This window comes from Xenopus tropicalis, chromosome 3 (genome assembly GCF_000004195.4).
Source record: "Xenopus tropicalis strain Nigerian chromosome 3, UCB_Xtro_10.0, whole genome shotgun sequence".
Lineage (NCBI taxonomy): Eukaryota > Metazoa > Chordata > Amphibia > Anura > Pipidae > Xenopus > Xenopus tropicalis.
Genome location: NC_030679.2, coordinates 86,967,881 through 86,986,335, shown reverse-complemented (window position 1 = coordinate 86,986,335; position 18,455 = coordinate 86,967,881). Strand labels below are relative to the sequence as shown.

General features: G+C 40.0%; 1 protein-coding gene across 1 annotated transcript in view; it reads right to left on the bottom strand.

The window, feature by feature from the left end:
• ube2h (ubiquitin conjugating enzyme E2 H) overlaps nt 1-9,033 on the bottom strand; it is a 35,938-nt gene extending 26,905 nt beyond the window's left edge. Inside the window, 1 exon segment of the mRNA NM_001004909.1 lies at nt 8,735-9,033. Within this exon segment, the coding sequence (NP_001004909.1) occupies nt 8,735-8,787 (53 nt within the window). The 5' untranslated portion in view covers nt 8,788-9,033.
• Between the last annotated feature and the right edge of the window lie 9,422 nt (nt 9,034-18,455).

Genomic DNA, 18,455 nt, shown 5'->3' with positions numbered 1-18,455 from the left:
AGTATCAATAAGGTATGGGGATCCAAATTACAGAAAAACCCCTTATCCGGAATACCCTTGGTCCCAAGCATTCTGGATAACGGGTCCTATACCTGTACTAACGGGTTGCCAAATGAACAGATCTCTGCCTGATTTGACCATCTGCATTTTGGGCCAAATTGGGCAGATGCGATTACTGGCCTGGGATCCACGAAAGATCGAAAATTGCCACATGTGTGGCCAGCTTTAGATAGGTTTGGTCCATTTTGCAAAACAGGTAACCTTAGGAGTCATGGTGGCTTATCAATTAATCAGTAACAAAGCTATGGCACACATATGAACAGCAGCGAACAGCCACGCTGTGAAGAATACACTGTTTTATTACTTTAGTGGAATTAAGTGGGCATTGTCATGTATGGCTCTACATATCTTCAGATGAAACCATTTCTTATATAAAATAAGACTGTTGCTGACAAGAAATATTTGCATGTGCTGGAAAACAGATAGTAAAACTTGCACAGTTGTCCCATCACTGACCAAAATGGTAATCAGCAGTACACTCGTGGGTTAAGTTACTACTCAAGCATCTGCTTCTGTATTTCCAAGCAATAATAGACTGAACCATTAGTGCATCAGCAGGGTTCAGGCAATTACTATTTAGGCTTACTGAAGGGCAATTGGGAGCATTTTAGCTTTAGTCCACCAATCAACAGAAAATGGCAATCACCCTACGAGCCATGGCAATAAAGGTCTTCAATTTTTTTTTTTTTTTTTAAATATGTGAAATGTCAAATTCACCCATAATATTATTGAAAAATTTGTTGTTTTACCTTATAAAAGAGATTTTTTTTTCACCATGTAAACACTATGGGGCTGGGACCTCCTTCCTGAAACGTTTTTTTATTCTAATCAATCTCCCTCCCCTTTAAAATAAAAAGGGAATACACAAAATAGCTTGAGACCATAAATGCCCTGACCGTATGTTGTGTGTGGCTGCAGCACTTTCTAATAAGTGTTAAGTAGGTGTTTCGAGACCCCCTTCCTTGGAAGGCTTAAAGGAACAGTAACACCAAAAAATGAAAGTGTATAAAAGTAACTAAAATGTAATGTGCTGTTGCCCTGCTCTGGTAAAAGTTGTGCGTTTACTTCAGAAAGTCTACTATAATTTATATAAAGCAAGCTGCTATGTAGCCATGAGGGCAGCCATTCAAAGGGGAAAAGGCACAGGCACATAGCAGATAACAGATAAAACACTATTGTATTTTACAGAACTTATCTGTTATCTGCTATGTAACCTGTGCCTTTTCTCCTTTTTTCCAGCTTCCCCGTGGCTACACAGCAGCTTATTATATAAATTATAGTAGTGTTACTGTAGCAAACACACCAGTTTTACCAGTGCAGGGCAACAGTGCATTAAATATTTATTACTTAAAACCTTTGATTTTTTGGAGTTACTGTTCCTTTAAAGGACAAGGCAACTCAAAATATAATTTTTTACCTAATAAAAGAAACCAAAATTCTATGCAGCTTTGCAATATACATTTATTACAAGTTTGAAATGGTTTTTGAGTTATTTGTATTTATAATTGCTATTAGAAGCAGTGTTTGCCAGCCCTTTTCTATTCTCTGCCCTGGTGGCTCAGACTGTTGAAACAATGTAACACAAGGATAGCTTACAAAATCCTTCTGCTGACATTCAAAGCCCTTCACTCCTCTGCTCCTCACTACATTTCTTCACTGGTCTCTCTGCAAGTTCCTGGTCGTCTCCTCCACTCCTCTCAGAGCCTTTGTCTTTTTACACCATCCACACCCACTGCACTCTCTTGTCTTAAACCTTTCTATCTCGCTGCTCCTTACCTCTGGAACTCATATATATATATATATATAAATATCTTTATAAAAAAAGTTATAAATACATACATACAAGGCAGCAGACTGACTGACCTGCCTTGCTGGAGAAGCCAGACCGTTGCAACATTGTTTAAAATGTAACAACCAGGAGTTCAGGAAATGCTGCTTTCAATAGCAATTACATTTACAAATAATTTTTAATTATTTCATATTGGAAAGTTGCTTAGAATTATGTTTTCTTTCATTATGAAAAAATTATTTTTGGGGTTGACATGCCCTTTAATGGCATACTGTCATGACTCATGGTGTAATTTTTTTTATAATCACATGGTGTGCATTGCAAACAATTCATTCTATCATTTAAAATTTTATTTTGCAACCAATAAATATATTTTTTAAAAATAGTGTGTAGAGAGCAATCTAAGTTGATTATGCATGATCCTGGACTAAAGGTGGCCACACGTGGGGATTTGCGATGTTTCGTGCGATCGGCGAGTCGATCGGTCAACTCGCCATACACGCACCGAATATCGTTTCGTATGATATTATCGGTGCGTGTATGGCCAGCTTTACAGAGACAGCCAGCATTGCACAAGTCCTTTCAGGCAGCTGTTGTCAATCAACTCAATCTTATTTCTCTTGCTTGGGTGCTGTTCTACCATTGGTAGCATTTTGGAAGGGTAAAGTGGAGTGTTGGGTGTCAGAACCCATTGACTCTCACTGTATGCATTATATCTATGATTTAACCACTGGTTTTCCCTGACAGCAGGGGCAGTCACACCCCACCACACCCCATGTGATGTAGCCCTTATGGCAAAGGCAGATAAAGTGCTTGTTGCCCACAAGGAATTACACTTCCAAAGGGAAGCAAAGTCGTCCATTAAATTGCTGCAAATCACTGCAAGTAAAACCTACTTCTTGTTTAAAGAGATACTGACACCAAAGATTAAACATTTTTTACATCTATAAGATTGCCTTTGCATTACCTAATTCCCTATGATCCTCTCTGAGGTTGCTGACTGTTAAATACAGGATGGTTTCTCTACCAGCATTGCTACTAGCTCAAAGCAGAGCAGTGGTAGCAACACGGAAATATGGAGGTACTTTCAGCTCAAGCAGCTGAACCATTAAGCAAATGTGTCAGTAACAGCAGTTCTCTTGCTACCTTGCCTGTTCTGTTTAGGGCTGTGACATGGGGAGATTAGTCGCGGGCGCAATGCCATCCCACCGGCTAGAATGTAAATTGCCGGTTGGATGACAAATGCAGCATCGCGATTTGTCGAAATCGCCGAAGTTGCCTTGAGAGGAAACTTCAGCAATTTCGGCAAATCATGGTGCCGCGTATGCCATCCCACCAGCAGTTTAAATTCTAGTCGGTGGGATGGCATTGCGGGGAGATTAGTCGCCTGCGACAATGGAGATTTGTCACGGCGCGACTAATCTCCCCGTGTGTCACTGCCCTTAAGGGTGAAGACACACAGAGCTACTTAGTAGCAGCTACTTCTCACAGCTAGTAAACGCCAGAAAATCTCCTGCCATAGATAATACTGAGAATTGCCTCTGCTTAAAACACCTATAGAGACAATTATCAGTAATCAATCAGCATTGTCTGTTTTAGTAGCCGTGACAAGTAGATGCTACTAGTACCTCTGTGTCTCCTCACCCAAAAGCCTGCTAGGAGGGAAAGAGAGGGGGTGATTTCACCCCAACTTGCAATGCAGCAGTAAATAGAGACTGAAGTTTTATCAGAGCACAAGTCACATGGCTGGATGCATTTGGCAAAGTAAGAAAATGTCTAGTCTCAAACTAATCAAATTTAAAAATCTATTTCCTTTCCAAAAAAAAATGAAAGTTAAGGATTCTGCTTGAGGAGCTCTATTAAAGTATATGTTTTGAGGGGAAAAACAATTTCCCTGTAATAGAATGCCTTTAAGCTGGACCCAGGACTGACCAAAACGCTTTGAAGAGAATTTTTATATATTTTTTTATATTTTTATACATATAGATTGCATATAAACATAAACTGAGCCAAGGACCCTAATTAAGATATTATTTTCCTTAATATTGTTAATTGCTTTTTAAGAAATTCTACTAGTACATAATTCAAACTAGAGGCCTCAATGCCATCCAATACTCCCTTGCGTGCATAACATCTGCCAAATAATCTTAACCCCAATGGTAGAAACTAGTACAAACAATGAATATTTTTTTCAAATGGCCAAACTGATTTCACTATGCACCTCTAGAATTTAAGGAGAGAGATAATGTGTTAATACCACTCCTATAAAACCATGTTAGGGCTCTGGCACCCGGGGAGATTAGTCGCCCGCGGCAAATCTCCCGGTTCGCGGGCGACTAATCTCCCCGAATTGCAATCCCACCGGCGACTTACATTGTCGCCGGTGGGATGGCAACTTGGGGAGATTAGTCACCCGCGAACAGGGAGATTTGTCGCGGGCGACTAATCTGCCCGTGTGCCAGAGCCCTTAGGGTCCACTGTAAAGATAGCATTGCTTTTTTCAAAAGCACCAGTAAAACATTTTACTCATGTAAAAGGCCAAAGTCTTAGGGTGTGGCTACTATCTCAGAAGATGTATACAATGTAACAAACTGAAAAAATGTGTGTGATGCCCCAAGAGGCTGCCACAACCCCACAGCCACACCACATTCAGTGTCAGCATAAATGCAGCAAACAGCTACCCAAAACACTCACTTGGGACTGGGTAGGTGTAAAACTGGTCACAGTTTGCACTAGAGCAGTGATCCACAACCAGTGGCTCAGGACAACATGTTGCTCACCAACCCCTTTGCTGCTGCTCCCAGTGGCCTCAGTGGTGACCATTTTTAATTTCTTGGAGGCAAGTTTTGAAACATAAAGACCATGTGTACTACCAAACAGAGCCTCCTGTAGTCTACCAGTCCACACTGGGCTACTGAATAACCAATCACAGTCCTTATTGGCCACCCCAGAAGCTTTTTTTCATGCTTGTGTTGCTCCCCAGCTTTTTACATATTTAAATGTTGCTCAAGGGTAAAAAGGTTGGGAGCCCCTGCACTAGAGGATAGTTTATTTGAACCTCCTCAAGAAGTTTAAATCCTACATTTAGAGTGCTAGAACATAATTTGGTCCAGTCTTGGCACTTAAGGGTCAATGCCCAAGCCTCTGTTCAATTTTACCCACCAGTTGGTGCCTGCATCTTACCGAACCACTGTACGTTCTACGGGGCAGGGACTGCCTGCCTACTGTGTATCTTAAGACAGTACATACATACACCTTTTCTTATGATGGCTGCTCTCAGGGTCTCCCGAGAAAGTATCAGCAAAGTGGAAGAAGCAAATGTAGCCAGCAAAACACTGCCTGCAATTGATAGTTGTATGGCCATAGCTTTCAAGCAATCCTCATGGCAGCAGAGGGAGGTTTGAGTCATTTCAACACTTACTGTTTAGCCAAGTAAAAATGTGGAAAAGAAACACCCAAAATCTGACAACCCTTACAGAAAAGTACCTGTCTGGTCTAGTCAGACCTTTATCAATCTATAACCTTTTAGAACACAGTAGGCTAAAAGCCTATGTGTTCTCAATACATATGCTTGCTTGTATTCCCCCAGTAACATGAACCCTAACTGGCTCTGAATAGTCATATTGTACAACACAGTGCTACTATTTGTATCCAATTTAGCACCTGAAGTCCTAGAAGTGCGTCCTTTTCAGCTATTTTCGCTCAAGCATTAAGAGTAACAGATAAGATGCTTTTTCAAAAAAATTACAGAGTAAACAGCGGCTTCAAAATAAGTATAAAAAAGTTTGTGGAACAACAAATTGAAAATAATTACAATTTCTATTGCTTGCTTTTTTTTTTTTTTTTTTAATAATTTTTTATTGGACCACACCACAATGTATTAAAACAGTAGCAAGCTCAAACAAACTAAATTCCCTTGAACTGAATGAATTTTAAAAAGGAAGCAATATACTGTGTGTTATAAGATACAATCTTTGGAAATGTATATAAACACACACCTGATTTAACAAATACCTATACAAACAGCGTAAATGCCTCCTGACAGACTAGGCAGCTTTCCTTTGTCACTCTATCAGCTGTTTAGTCGTTCCTTCCCTCTCCCTTCTTCCGGGTAGTAACAGGGCAGCCAATCACATGGCAGAAATCTGACAAAACAAGCAGCTCAGCACTCCTGCTCCACTCTAGTAATATGCAACAGTTTAATAAGGAAGTTAAGGGAGAGGGGGAAGGGTCTTTTTCTAATCTCTTTCAACTTTACACATACTCTAGATATAGGACACTTTCTTCTTAAAAAAAAAAAAAAAGTACAATAGGCCTTCTGCTATACGGCTAGGAACAGCTATGATTTATTTTGGCAGAATGCCTTAGCCTCACAAAAAAAAAACCAAAACACAGTGTTATGACTGATATGCTGTTTTGGAATTGTATACAATAGGTTACATTCCCCACCCCCCATTTTTATTATTAGTTCTCAAACATGTATAATTGAGCTGGTTAACTCTAAGACAGCCCAATAAAGGATGAAAGCAAAAGGTCAGGGTGAACGTAAGGTAAATGCAAGATTGTTTTGTACTAGGAAAAATATATTTTTAACCACACATAAAGACAAACTGAGAGCAATAAAAAAGCGTACACCTATATAAATGGCCTGTTACACAGATTGCCAGTATAGTTTCAGTGGTACACTTAAATGCAGTGCCACTTGTGGCCCTCTAGATTTTGTGGGCCTCTGGGTTTACAGAACAGGCATTGGGCTTTCTGACATTCCTACCAAACTTTAGTTACAGTAATAACAAAGAAGCAGAGTGGATGCGGGGTGCCCATTAACCTGCCCTCTGCTCCCACCCACCCCTCAAACAACACTCCCTTTCACTACTCATGTCTGAGCGTTAATGTCATAACCACACAACAAAATCCCCTAGTGTCCCACCCTACACAAGGAAATTACATGGGCTAGGAGGGAACTTATGGGACAAAAACAAACGCAAAAAACAGGGAGGAGAAGAAAAACAGAAGAGCTCAGCTGTGCTATGAAGGCTTTCCCCTAACAACCCCCTTAATACCACTGGAACCCAACAGTCCGATCAGTTGCTAGGACATTTATACATTTTACTTGTTAACCTATATATTGTTATGGGACCTAAAACACACAACATAACATTGTCAGCATGAGGGTTACTTTAACTGTATCTAAATAATTGTTAAATACTTATAGGCTGAAAGAAATGTATTCCTGTAAAAAAAAAAAATCTGTCTCCAGGGTTTTAGCCAGTTAACCCCTTGTATGCTAAAGGCCTGCAATGCAGACCTGACATCTCCAATCAGGAGATCAGGATTGTAGGTGTTCCTTTAATGCAGCTATACAAAACCTGTCAGATTAAAACAGACACAACAGATGATGTTCCCAACTTTATAAAATACATACATTACCCTGCCTTTAAGTCACCTGCGCTCAGACCAAAGTATTTAATGTCCTGCAACAAATAAATGCTGGTAAAAACCATGGCATTCACTTCAATTAGGGCCATTGTAGCAAATGTTAAAAAGCTGCTGGCTGCCTGTGCCTACCATTCTCTATTTATGGAAGCATAAGGCAGCATGAAACCTTTAAGACTGCAGTCTTTTGTCTGTTCTCTTACAATAAAAACGACAAGTAGAAAAAGATTGCAAAGATCCCTTTGTTTTGACTAGGCACATAAACAGGACTGGGGTACACAAATGCTTGCGTAAGCTCTTACTTAGTACAGAGATGTTCCATGAACAATGCCCCCATGAAAATTATTTGCAGTCTAATGAAAAACCCACTTGTTTGTTAAAGCTCAATAGGTGCAAAGAAACAGAATGATTATTGAGTACAGGCTTGCCCAAAATGCATCCCACAGCCTGTGTTATTCTACTACATATTCCAGTATCACCATAAAATCCCCAAACAGCCTAAGGCTGTCAGTGGGTGCTAGGAGTTAGGATTTAACTAAACAGGTTAAGCATTCCTGTTGTAAATAACCTTGACCAGTGACAGGGGGGAATTGGTAATTTGTTGTTACACAAATAAAACAAAACGAAAAATAACATCATCTTTTCCCTGTCTAACTAGACACAAACAACAAAATCCTCCTTGTCTGCACCCCCTCCTCCCTGTGTGAGGCCTTAACTGTACTGACACTGAAAATACACACACGTATCTATATACCTAAATTCCTACAGGCCTATTAGAGTTGTACAAAACAAACTACACAATGATACTTTAGTTATATGTGAACTACTGAGTTACAAATACAATACACCTTTTCTTAATTCATTTATCATTATTTTATTATATAAAAAAAAAAAACACAGCTGACCAGTGGCCCTTCAGCTGAAACTCATATAGCCCAACAGGCTTCAACTGCCACCAGCTCAAGAACAGCTGGAGGGCCTGTGGGTTAGGAAAGACATGCCTGCCAACAGATCAATAACAAAGGATTTAATCAAAATAGATCATTCTCATCAAAGACAGTATATCTTAGTAGCAACTGTGCCTATATGTGGCATTCTTTGTTTCAGAGAAATATAGGGATGCTTTTCCTTATGTAAGTCACTTTATTTTATGTTTCTGTTAATAGCTGATGTACAAAGATCTCTTTATACAAGGATATGCCCCTTTACTACCTTCTAGGCAAGGAACACGGATAAGCACAGTAATGGCACTACACAATTAAGATACTTACATGTATCTAGAAGGGGCAGAATAGTGTGAACATTGTTTTGCCCCATTTCAATGCTCCATATCCATCCAAAACATGGGCCCCAGAGTTACATACTGAGTGTACCTGACAAATGACTGTCAAGCACCCACTTATAGTATATGTAACCTATACCCCAATAATTTGTCGTCAGGAAGGATACAGTTTAACTACATCGGTGTCCATCCGCCTCTTTCCCGGGCTGGGAGATGACATGTCTGCAGCTCCCCCCCGGGGGACTCTTCGGCAGCAAAGCACTCAGGACTGTAAGCAATTGACTGGGAGAACTGACGGCGGATTCGCCTCCCTCCTCCGGGCCTTGTTTGTCCGGTTGCCCTTAATAAATACGGCGGGGGCCTAACCTAGATTAGCCTTAGGTTGCCCCCCAAACCCAGCTTCCAGACACTGTCGCCGCCTTCTTATACCGGAGAGTGCCTTAGCATAAAAAGTAGTATAACCGACTAAACGTCTCAGTCACGTGACCTCACAGATAGTGACGCGCCGGCCGCGGAGGAAGACTTAAAAAACAGAAAAGAGAGGTGGAGCCACACCGCAGAAGGCGGAGCAATCGACATGCGGTCTAAGCCTCGCTGTGGGTTGTTGAAACCACCCGACCGCTATATAAGGGCCGGTAATCAGATTGTCAATCTTTTATTTAGCCGCGCCCACTGGCGAATATATACGGTTTAGTGCATAGACTTCTGGGAGTTGTAGTCTTTATGTCTCCCTAATATGATATTAGACATACGTGAGATAGGGAGACTAAGTATAGGTTGCGAGTGAAAGGGATACTGGATTTTTTTTTTCTTTTTTGGGAGGGGGCGAGGGAGGATGTCCAAAAATGTACACAGTACAAGTGAAGTTTGACGTGTCACAGCAATAGTAATGTCTGAGCTTTAGCTGTTGCCAACCTGCTCGGTGCTTTTATGCTGACATCCTGCAACGTAGATGAAGGGCTGTGATTGACAAATAACATGTGTAACGCTGCATATGGTGTAACGTTCTAGAAACATGAATTGCTGGGAGTATCGGTTTTCTTTGTTAGTAGTATTGGGGGCTGGTAATAACTGTGTCTGCTTGTAATGCTTTGTATGCGCTGGAGCTATCTATCTATGTATATATATATATATATATATACACACACACACACACACACACACACACACACATATATTTATATATATCTCCAGTGCGCACACAGCATTACAAGTAGACATGGTTCCATGGTGAGCATTTATTTGCAAAAATGTAAAATATTTTAATATAACATTATTTATTCATTTTGACAGTTTTACAAATGTGCACTCATATTAACTCACAAGGATCTTTCTCCCTGTTTTGCACCCCTCAGTGGTAGTAAAACAGCCCAGTATTCCCCTCCCTGTACTTTGTGGCTGATTTAATGTTAAGCCCCACCCCTGAAAACACACCTGAATATCAGGCACCCAAAATATAAACCTAATGGGTTTGCATCACCGAACATGTATTAAAACGATTAAGTCTTTATATTCTTAATGGATGTTGGTTTATAATTATGTAGGGACCCATAGGGTTAAGCTCCCCTATGGCTTTAATTCCCTACCTCTTCCTGATTTGCACTGTTACTGGGCAAACCCTTTGTATCAGTTTACAGTTATACCTTATACTTTATTGATCTATGTGGCTGTTCACACCCCTTGCAGTCTGATATAGTGTCTAGCAAGGAGGTGTGGCTTCCTCTTTGGCTGCCTTCTGATTCTCCAGGAACAGCTCCACTTAGCCTGGGATCAGAAATAGGCCCCAGTGAAGCAAAGCCATTTGCCCCAGGGTCAACATGCACTCTGGTGAAGTTGGGCATAGGGCCCTGTGAATGAGGACTAGAAAGAATAGCAGAAACTGTAATAGCACTCTCTAGGAGAGTGAGGTAGTTAAATCTAGATAGCAAGGGCAGTTCAGGCCCCAACTAGAAGGACAGCTGGAAGTACCCTTCCATCCGGCAATGTTGCCTTAGCTTAGGGCCACGGATAAGTGACAGGATACAGGTTAGTCTTAACCCTGATCCATGCCCGGCCGTAGGACCCACAAAGTTAAAGGTTTGGAGTAACTATCCAGACTGCCTTCCAAAGTGGTGCCACCCTGCCCCGTCTCCTAAAAGAGGTGGGATAAACTGGTGGCATCCTCCTTTGTTATCCTCAGTGGGTTCTGCTATATCTGCCTGTATGTGAGTATATATCACTAAACCCTGCATATCATCTTGTCTTGGACAATAAAGAGTTACTGTTTGATTTGCAAGAGCTCCTGGCATCCATCTTACTTTAATCTGAGATATTACACTACACGGTGGTAGTGGCAGTTGTAGTTCAACAACACCATGCAGCCATTTCCTTCCATATAGAGAAGGCCAATTCCAGAGAAAGAGAGTTGCATGTACCCCATGTTCTACAAATAGCTGGTGTTTTTAGCCAAAAAGGGGTTACAATTACATATATATTATCTACATATTCACACTGTGAGTGGGAAGAAATGCATGACTTTAACAAATTAAAATGAAGTCCAAATAGAGAGTCTAGCTCTTAGTCTTAGTATGTTTTGTATATAAAGGGAACTATATAATAGTTTTAGCATGCCATCTCAATATGTAAATATCAGGCTTTCTTGAAGAAAAAGAAAAATATTAGGGGCTGTTTGGCCCATGTGGAAGTAAGGGGAATAGGAAAGGACAAGATTGACAAGAGACAGTAGGTATACAATAGCTAAACATTGCAGCTGATGAAAGCCATGGAATTTTATAACACTTTAGACATAGGCATGTATAGTAAACATGCAGGCGAGACACTGACTTCTATCATCAGGCGCACAAAGAAATCTTTTAGGAATAGCCATACCAAAAATAGCACTGCAGCAAAGGGAAACAGCATCTGACAGGGATGCAGGGAACAAGCACACACAGTTCTGGGTACAGAAAAATACTGGATGCCTACTGCTGTTTCCATGCATGGCAGCCTGGGTGCCACTGCTTGTGCCTGTGCCACTTCACCTTTTTTAGTAAAAGCTTGTATCTAGGGTTGATTTTAGTAGGACCATGGTGGGCTAATGATACCCTCCCTTTTTAACTTACACTTTTTTTAATATACTTTCTATAAAGTTATCTGGTACTTATTCAACAGTGTTGTGATATTCTCTTACCAGATATCAGGTGGCCATGTTATATATTTTTCTATTGTTACTGTATCATCTGAAGATTTGCTAATTATTTTACAAAAATATACATTAGCCCCAGTGTCAGGTTTCATTGTATTTTATGTGGTTATTTACATAACAGAATGCAGTGTGCAAATTGAAAAAAGAAGCTGCAATTGGGCATTCATTTAGAAGCACCAATACCTACAGCTAGCCCCTTGAAAAGAGTGCTGTCTCCAATAGCCAGCACTCTATCTAAGAGGCAGTGCTATCTAACATGCACATCATTTAGATGTGCAAATGGCAGAGGGTGCAGACCACAATGGGGCCTTGTATTTACTGCTAGACAACAAGGACAGATTTTTAATATAATGTCTGGTGCTGAGTACAGCATTCTCCAGGGTGCTTGCTAAGTGAGCACTAAGGGGCCTTGTGGTATTGTCCACTGGGGCTAAGGTTTATTTTTGAATATTTATTGAGTCATGTTTGGGCACAGGTGTATTAGTAAAAATATAATGACAACAATTAGGGTTGTCACTATTTGGTTTTGACCTGGACATCCCATTTTTTTTAAAGGGCTGTCCAGGTCAAAACCTTTTGCCCAGTTTTCAACATTGTGAAAAAGCACTATACGCAGGCACTATACGCAGGTACTATATGCTGGCACTATACAAAGGCGCTATACACAGGTACTATATGCTGGCACTATACAAAGGCGCTATACACAGGTACTATATGCAGGTGCTATACGCAGGTACTATACACAGGCACTATACACAGGTACTATACAGTTCTAAAGTTAAGAGTTAATTTCAATAACTTTGCATTTCTCATTTTCTAAAATATCCAACCTTTTCTTAAAGTTATCCAATGTATATGCCAATAAGTTTCACAACTCACTGTAAATAACCCTTTCTGCATCTTTACATGGAACCTCCTTTTTTGTTATCTCAGGAAAAATGCAGTAGAAATGAGTACACTTATTATAGGGTTGATTGATCTAATATTTTGAATGTATTACTCAGCAGCGTGATATTCCTCTCCAGCCTTTGTCTGCCCCTATTTGAGGTCTGGCTATTGATGGTAGACCCCTAACTTGTCACAGATACTACTCCTAAGCTGTCATTTTCAGTAGGGATGCTTTGAATCCACTGTTTTTGGGTTTGGCTGAACCCTGAATCCTTTTTAAAAGATTTGGCCAAATACTGAATACTTCTGTGTTCACGTGACCAAAAGTCACATGATTTTAAGGCTTCAGATTCGGTTCAGCCAGGCACTTAGATCAGAATCCAGCCGAAAAAGGGTGAATCTTGGCCCAAATCCCGAACCAAATCCTGGATTTGGTGCATCCTTAATTTTCAGTGGGATTCTGTTGTCTTTCTACATAATTACATAAAACACTTAATTAAGTGTTTCTCTCGGGATGGGGGGGGGGGGTGATATCACTCCAACTTGCAGCTCAGCAGTAAAGTGTGACTGAAGTTTATCAGAGCACAGGCCACATGGCTGTAGCACCCTGGGAAATGAAGAATATGGCTAGTCCCAAATTAAATGAGATGGAAAGGTACAAACTAAGTAAGCTTTATCAAAAAGGTCTACGTGAATACAACTATAAGCACTCACAGAAAATCTGTCCTCTATCAAAAGAAACACAGGATTTCTTGTCTTCTTTTGTGTAAACATGTTCTTTGGTTTTAGACTTCCTCTCAAAAAAAAAAGCTCAGCTCTCTCCTCATCCCATTAGAATGTGTGATCTGAGCTACCAGCCTCTAGAGCTGCAGCACTGAAGCTACAGGAGACCAAGCTAAAATGGCAGCTGCTATCTTAAACAGAGAAAGCTTCTAGGGTTCTTTATTCTGGTTTAGTAAAGCTTTCTGCTGAATAAATATAGCATTCTAGGTGGCACTAATGTTGCAAATCTATTGGCAGTAAAATTCCAAAGTGACTTTCCTTCTAAAGTAAAATATCTGATACGTTTTGAAAAAAATATACTATATACAGTATTCCATTAAGTGTAGGTTGATGGCTAGAAAGCACAGGCTACATTCCCCCACTGTTTTCTAAACCCTTAATATTACGTGAAAAAGCAAGTGGTTATTCCCAAAACAGAGAATGGACACATAAATGTATAGTGATGTCAAAAACTTTTACCTATTTCACAGGAAGTCCTATAGAGTGACCTATACGCTGTGTGAGGTATTATTATTAACCAAGGTGTATTATGGATTACTATAAAAGGGAAAGAAGCCCATAGTTCCTCCTATTATTACTTGACTTTTCAGTCACCTTTAAGGTGATGTCACATGTTGAGATGAGTTGCCCAAAATAAATCTGCTCTATTGTAGGTGACTTATCTTAATGTCTGCCATAGCCCTTAGCCCAGTTTTTTTCTTGAACAAATGAGCAATTGTGTGTGAGTACACTGGTTATAACTGTTACTCTTTGGCCGCATTTTGCTACCATTGTTCATACAAATGAAGTACTTTTTAATGTGTATGTTCAATCGATCTATTATTCATGGTTAAAAACCACTGGCACCCAACTCTCTATTTCTAGTCACACATAAAGAGCATGATGGTGTTTTTCTTCTACAATCCAAAACTTATCATTGAATGGAGCTCCAGACTTAAAGGGAGAATAACCCCCCAGTCTGATTTTGAGAGCAGCTTATTTAGTTGGGCTTATGTAGAAAAGGTGTTTAACACTTTTCCTGCCAACGACGTATGGCATACGAGATTGCAGAAATATGCATTATCTGCCAACCACGTATGTCATACGTTGTTTAGCAGATCTAGGTTTCTCTCTGCAGAAGCGGCAATGACAGAAGGGGCAACGAGCCAGGGGGGCTGTCATGTGGGTCCTGCAATGTGATCATCGCAGGACCAAGCTCCAAGCAGCAGATGCGATCGCATCTGCTGCTTCTCCTTCGGCTCTGCCTGCTTTCCCCCCCTCCCTCCAGCGACGCCCACTCTCTAATTTGCTGCAGAGGGGAAAAAATTCCTTCCTGACTCCAAGATGGCAATCGGACCAGTCCCTGGATCAACTAGTACTAAGAGCTATCTCCCATACCCCTGTATTCCCTCACTTGCTAAGAATCCATCCAGCCCCTTCTTAAAGCTATATAATGTATCAGCCAGCACGACTGATTCGGGGAGGGAATTCCAGAACTTCACAGCTCTCACTGTAAAAAATCCTTTCCGAATATTTAAATGGAACCTCCCTTCTTCTAAACGAAGTGGGTGCCCTCGTGTCCGTTGGAAGGACCTACTGGTAAATAAAACATTAGAGAGGTTATTATATGATCCCTTTATATATTTATACATAGTTATCATGTCACCTCTTAAGCGTCTCTTCTCCAGTGTAAACAGACCCAACTTGGCCAGTCTTTCTTCATAACTGAGACTTTCCATACCCTTAACCAGCTTAGTTGCCCTTCTCTGGACCCTCTCTAACTCAATAATGTCCCGTTTGAGCACTGGAGACCAAAACTGAACAGCATATTCTAGATGGGGCCTTACCAGCGCTCTGTAAAGGGGAAGAGTAACCCCCTCCTCCCGTGAATCTATACCCCTTTTAATACAGCTCAAAACCTTGTTTGCCCTTGCAGCTGCTGCCTGGCATTGCTTGCTACAGCCAAGTTTATTATCTACAAGGACTCCAAGGTCCTTCTCCATTATGGATTTACCTAGAGCAGTCCCATTAAGGGTATACGGGACTTGCATATTTTTACATCCCAGGTGCATGACCTTACATTTATCCACATTAAATCTCATCTGCCACTTAGCTGCCCAGATTGTCAGTTGGTCAAGATCCTGCTGCAGGGATGTCACATCCTGGATAGAATTGACTGGTCTGCAGAGTTTTGTGTCATCTGCAAACACTGATACATTACTCATAATACCCTCCCTTAAGTCATTTATGAACAAATTAAACAAAAGTGGACCCAGTACAGAACCCTGAGGGACCCCACTGAGGACCTTATTCCAAGTAGAGAATGTGCCATTAACAACCACCCTCTGTACCCGATCCTGTAGCCAGTTTTCTATCCATGTGCAAACGACTTCACTAAGACCAATAGACCTTAGCTTAGAAAGCAGTCGTTTGTGGGGAACGGTATCAAATGCTTTGGCAAAATCCAAATAGATGATATCTACTGCATCCCCACTGTCCAGCTTCTTACTTACCTCATCATAAAAAGCAATTAAATTGGTCTGACATGACCTGTCCTTCACACAACTTTTAGATGTGTACACACATGTATACACAAACACATACAAAAACTTTTTTTTTTAACTTATTTATTTTACCCCTTTGTCTTTGTTTTTTTCCTAAAAACTGTTTATTTTCACAGCTCTGACCACTAATTACACTGTTATGTGACATATTTTGCTGTTTCACTAATTTGCATAATTTTTGTGGTTTTGTTGCATTTTTATCCTTGTATTAGTGTTCCTGATCTGTTTTTTAGCTTCACTTTGCCATGTGGTACTTTGGTGTAGAATAATAACTTTACCTATTTTGAATTAATCACAATGTGTATTTTCCAAAAATATGTTTTTCTGGGGGTCTCTGTATAGATAGGGGGGGTTACGGAACATAATACGCTGACAGGGGGCTCTGTGTGTAAAAGCTGAGTTGGCAGGCGAGAAATCCATATGCGCTATTTTCATTTTGGGTTCAGTACACACCACAGACTTTGGTATATCTATGCATATTGGGCATCAAACTGTTCAGTAGACCTCTGGTGTTCCTATTTGGGGTGATTTGCCTTTGTATGCAAGAAATTGTGTGAGGATAAAAGTGGCAAATTGCAACATTTTTAGATGATTTTCTGAAATGTCATAAAAACCACTAACTTTAGGAAAGCTTTGCCGATTGGTACTTTGGTGTAGAAAGGACTCTTTACCCATGTTGGATTTGTCAGAATGTGTACTTTCCAAAAATATATGGTTTTCTGGGGGTCTCTGTATAGATAGGGGGTGTTACGGCACATAATACGCTGACAGGGGGCTCTGTATGCAAAAGCTGAATTGGCAGGCGAGAAATCCATATGCTCTATTTTCATTTTGGGGTCAGTTCCCACCACAGACTTTGGTATATCTATGCATATTGGGCATCAAACTGTTCAGTAGGCCTCTGGTGTTCCTATTTGGGGTGATTTGCCTTTGTATGCAAGAAATTGTGTGAAATAAAAGCTGCAAATTGCAACATTTTTAGGCGATTTTCTGAAATGTCATAGAAACAACTAACTTTAGGAAAGCTTTGCAGATTGGTACTTTGGTGTAGGAAGGGCTCTTTACACATGTTGGATTTGTCAGAATGTGTACTTTCCAAAAAATATATGGCTTTCTGGGGTGAGCATACATTTTTGCAGCTTTATCCCACATAAAATGATGTAAATGTGTTGATTTTGCAGGAGCTGAAATGATAGATTGCATGAAGTATGTTTACATTGGGGCCCCTACATGCCACATACTTACGTAAACCTATACAAACTGTGTATCAAACTGTTCAGTGGACCCCTGGCATTCAATTTTAGGGTGTTTTATCTTGGTACCTAATGCTATGTGGAAGATAAGATGCTGCAAAGTGGAAGCTTTGAGGGGATTTTTGGAAATGTCATGAAAATCACCAAATTTAGGAAAGCTTTGCAGCTTGGTACTTTGAAGTAGAAAGATATGGGTAACCATTTTAGATTCGGGAGAATGTGTACTTTCCAAAAATATATGGATTTCTGGGGTGGGCGTACTTTTTTGTAGCTTTATCCCACATAAAATGATGTAAATGTGTTGATTTCAGTGGACCCCTGGCATTCAAATTTAGGGTGTTTTATCTGGTTACTTTATGACCTGTAGGAGATAAGATACTATAGACTGAAAGCTTTGAAGCGAGGACATGAAGGTGTTAATTCTAAAAGGGAACTTTGGATCTGAAGGAGAAAGGAATATCTACCGTATGTGTATGGAGTTATTCAACACATTAAGACAGGGCCTTAATTTGGGGTCAGGTTTCATGTCACACTATCTGATCTGACTGAATCCAGACCCCTGGACTATTTACAACCCACCCTAATAAACCTTAATTACTTTCACTATCTTCACAAGTTATCTCTATCTATCTGTAACTTCCTAATTTATTGCTTGTAAACACTTCTCTCTGATCTATCAGAATAAATGTTGTGCCATTTCTGTTCTCATTTGTATTTTGCCTTAGAGCTCCGAAAGCTTGCAATGTATTTTTATTGTTAGCCAATATAGGTATCATTTCTACAATACTCTTGTATTTGTGTTTTGTTGTTTTTTTATTATTATTTTTGACACTGGCTAACACGGTACTACAGTTTTTGTTTTGTAAAAAAATTAACAAATTTTGATAAAAACCAATAACTTTAGGAAAGCATTGCAACTTGGTAGTTTGGAGTAGACAGACAGTTCTACCTATTCTGGATTCCCCAGAATCTGTTCTTTCCAAAAATGTATAATTTTCTGGGATAAACTTTCTGTTAGTGAAAGTTTTGGCCTTGAAATCTAAAGTATGCAGCTTTCTGGTGTAGTGTACTGCTGGGAGTTTTTTAACTATACAAGTAAGAAATCTCCATAAAACTATATGTATTTGGTATTGGCACATTCAGGAGACATGGAACTTTCCAAATCAGTTGTATTTTCATGCATAAAATTATTTTTGTTTCTGGTATATGTGTTTATACTATGGAAAATGTGATTAAA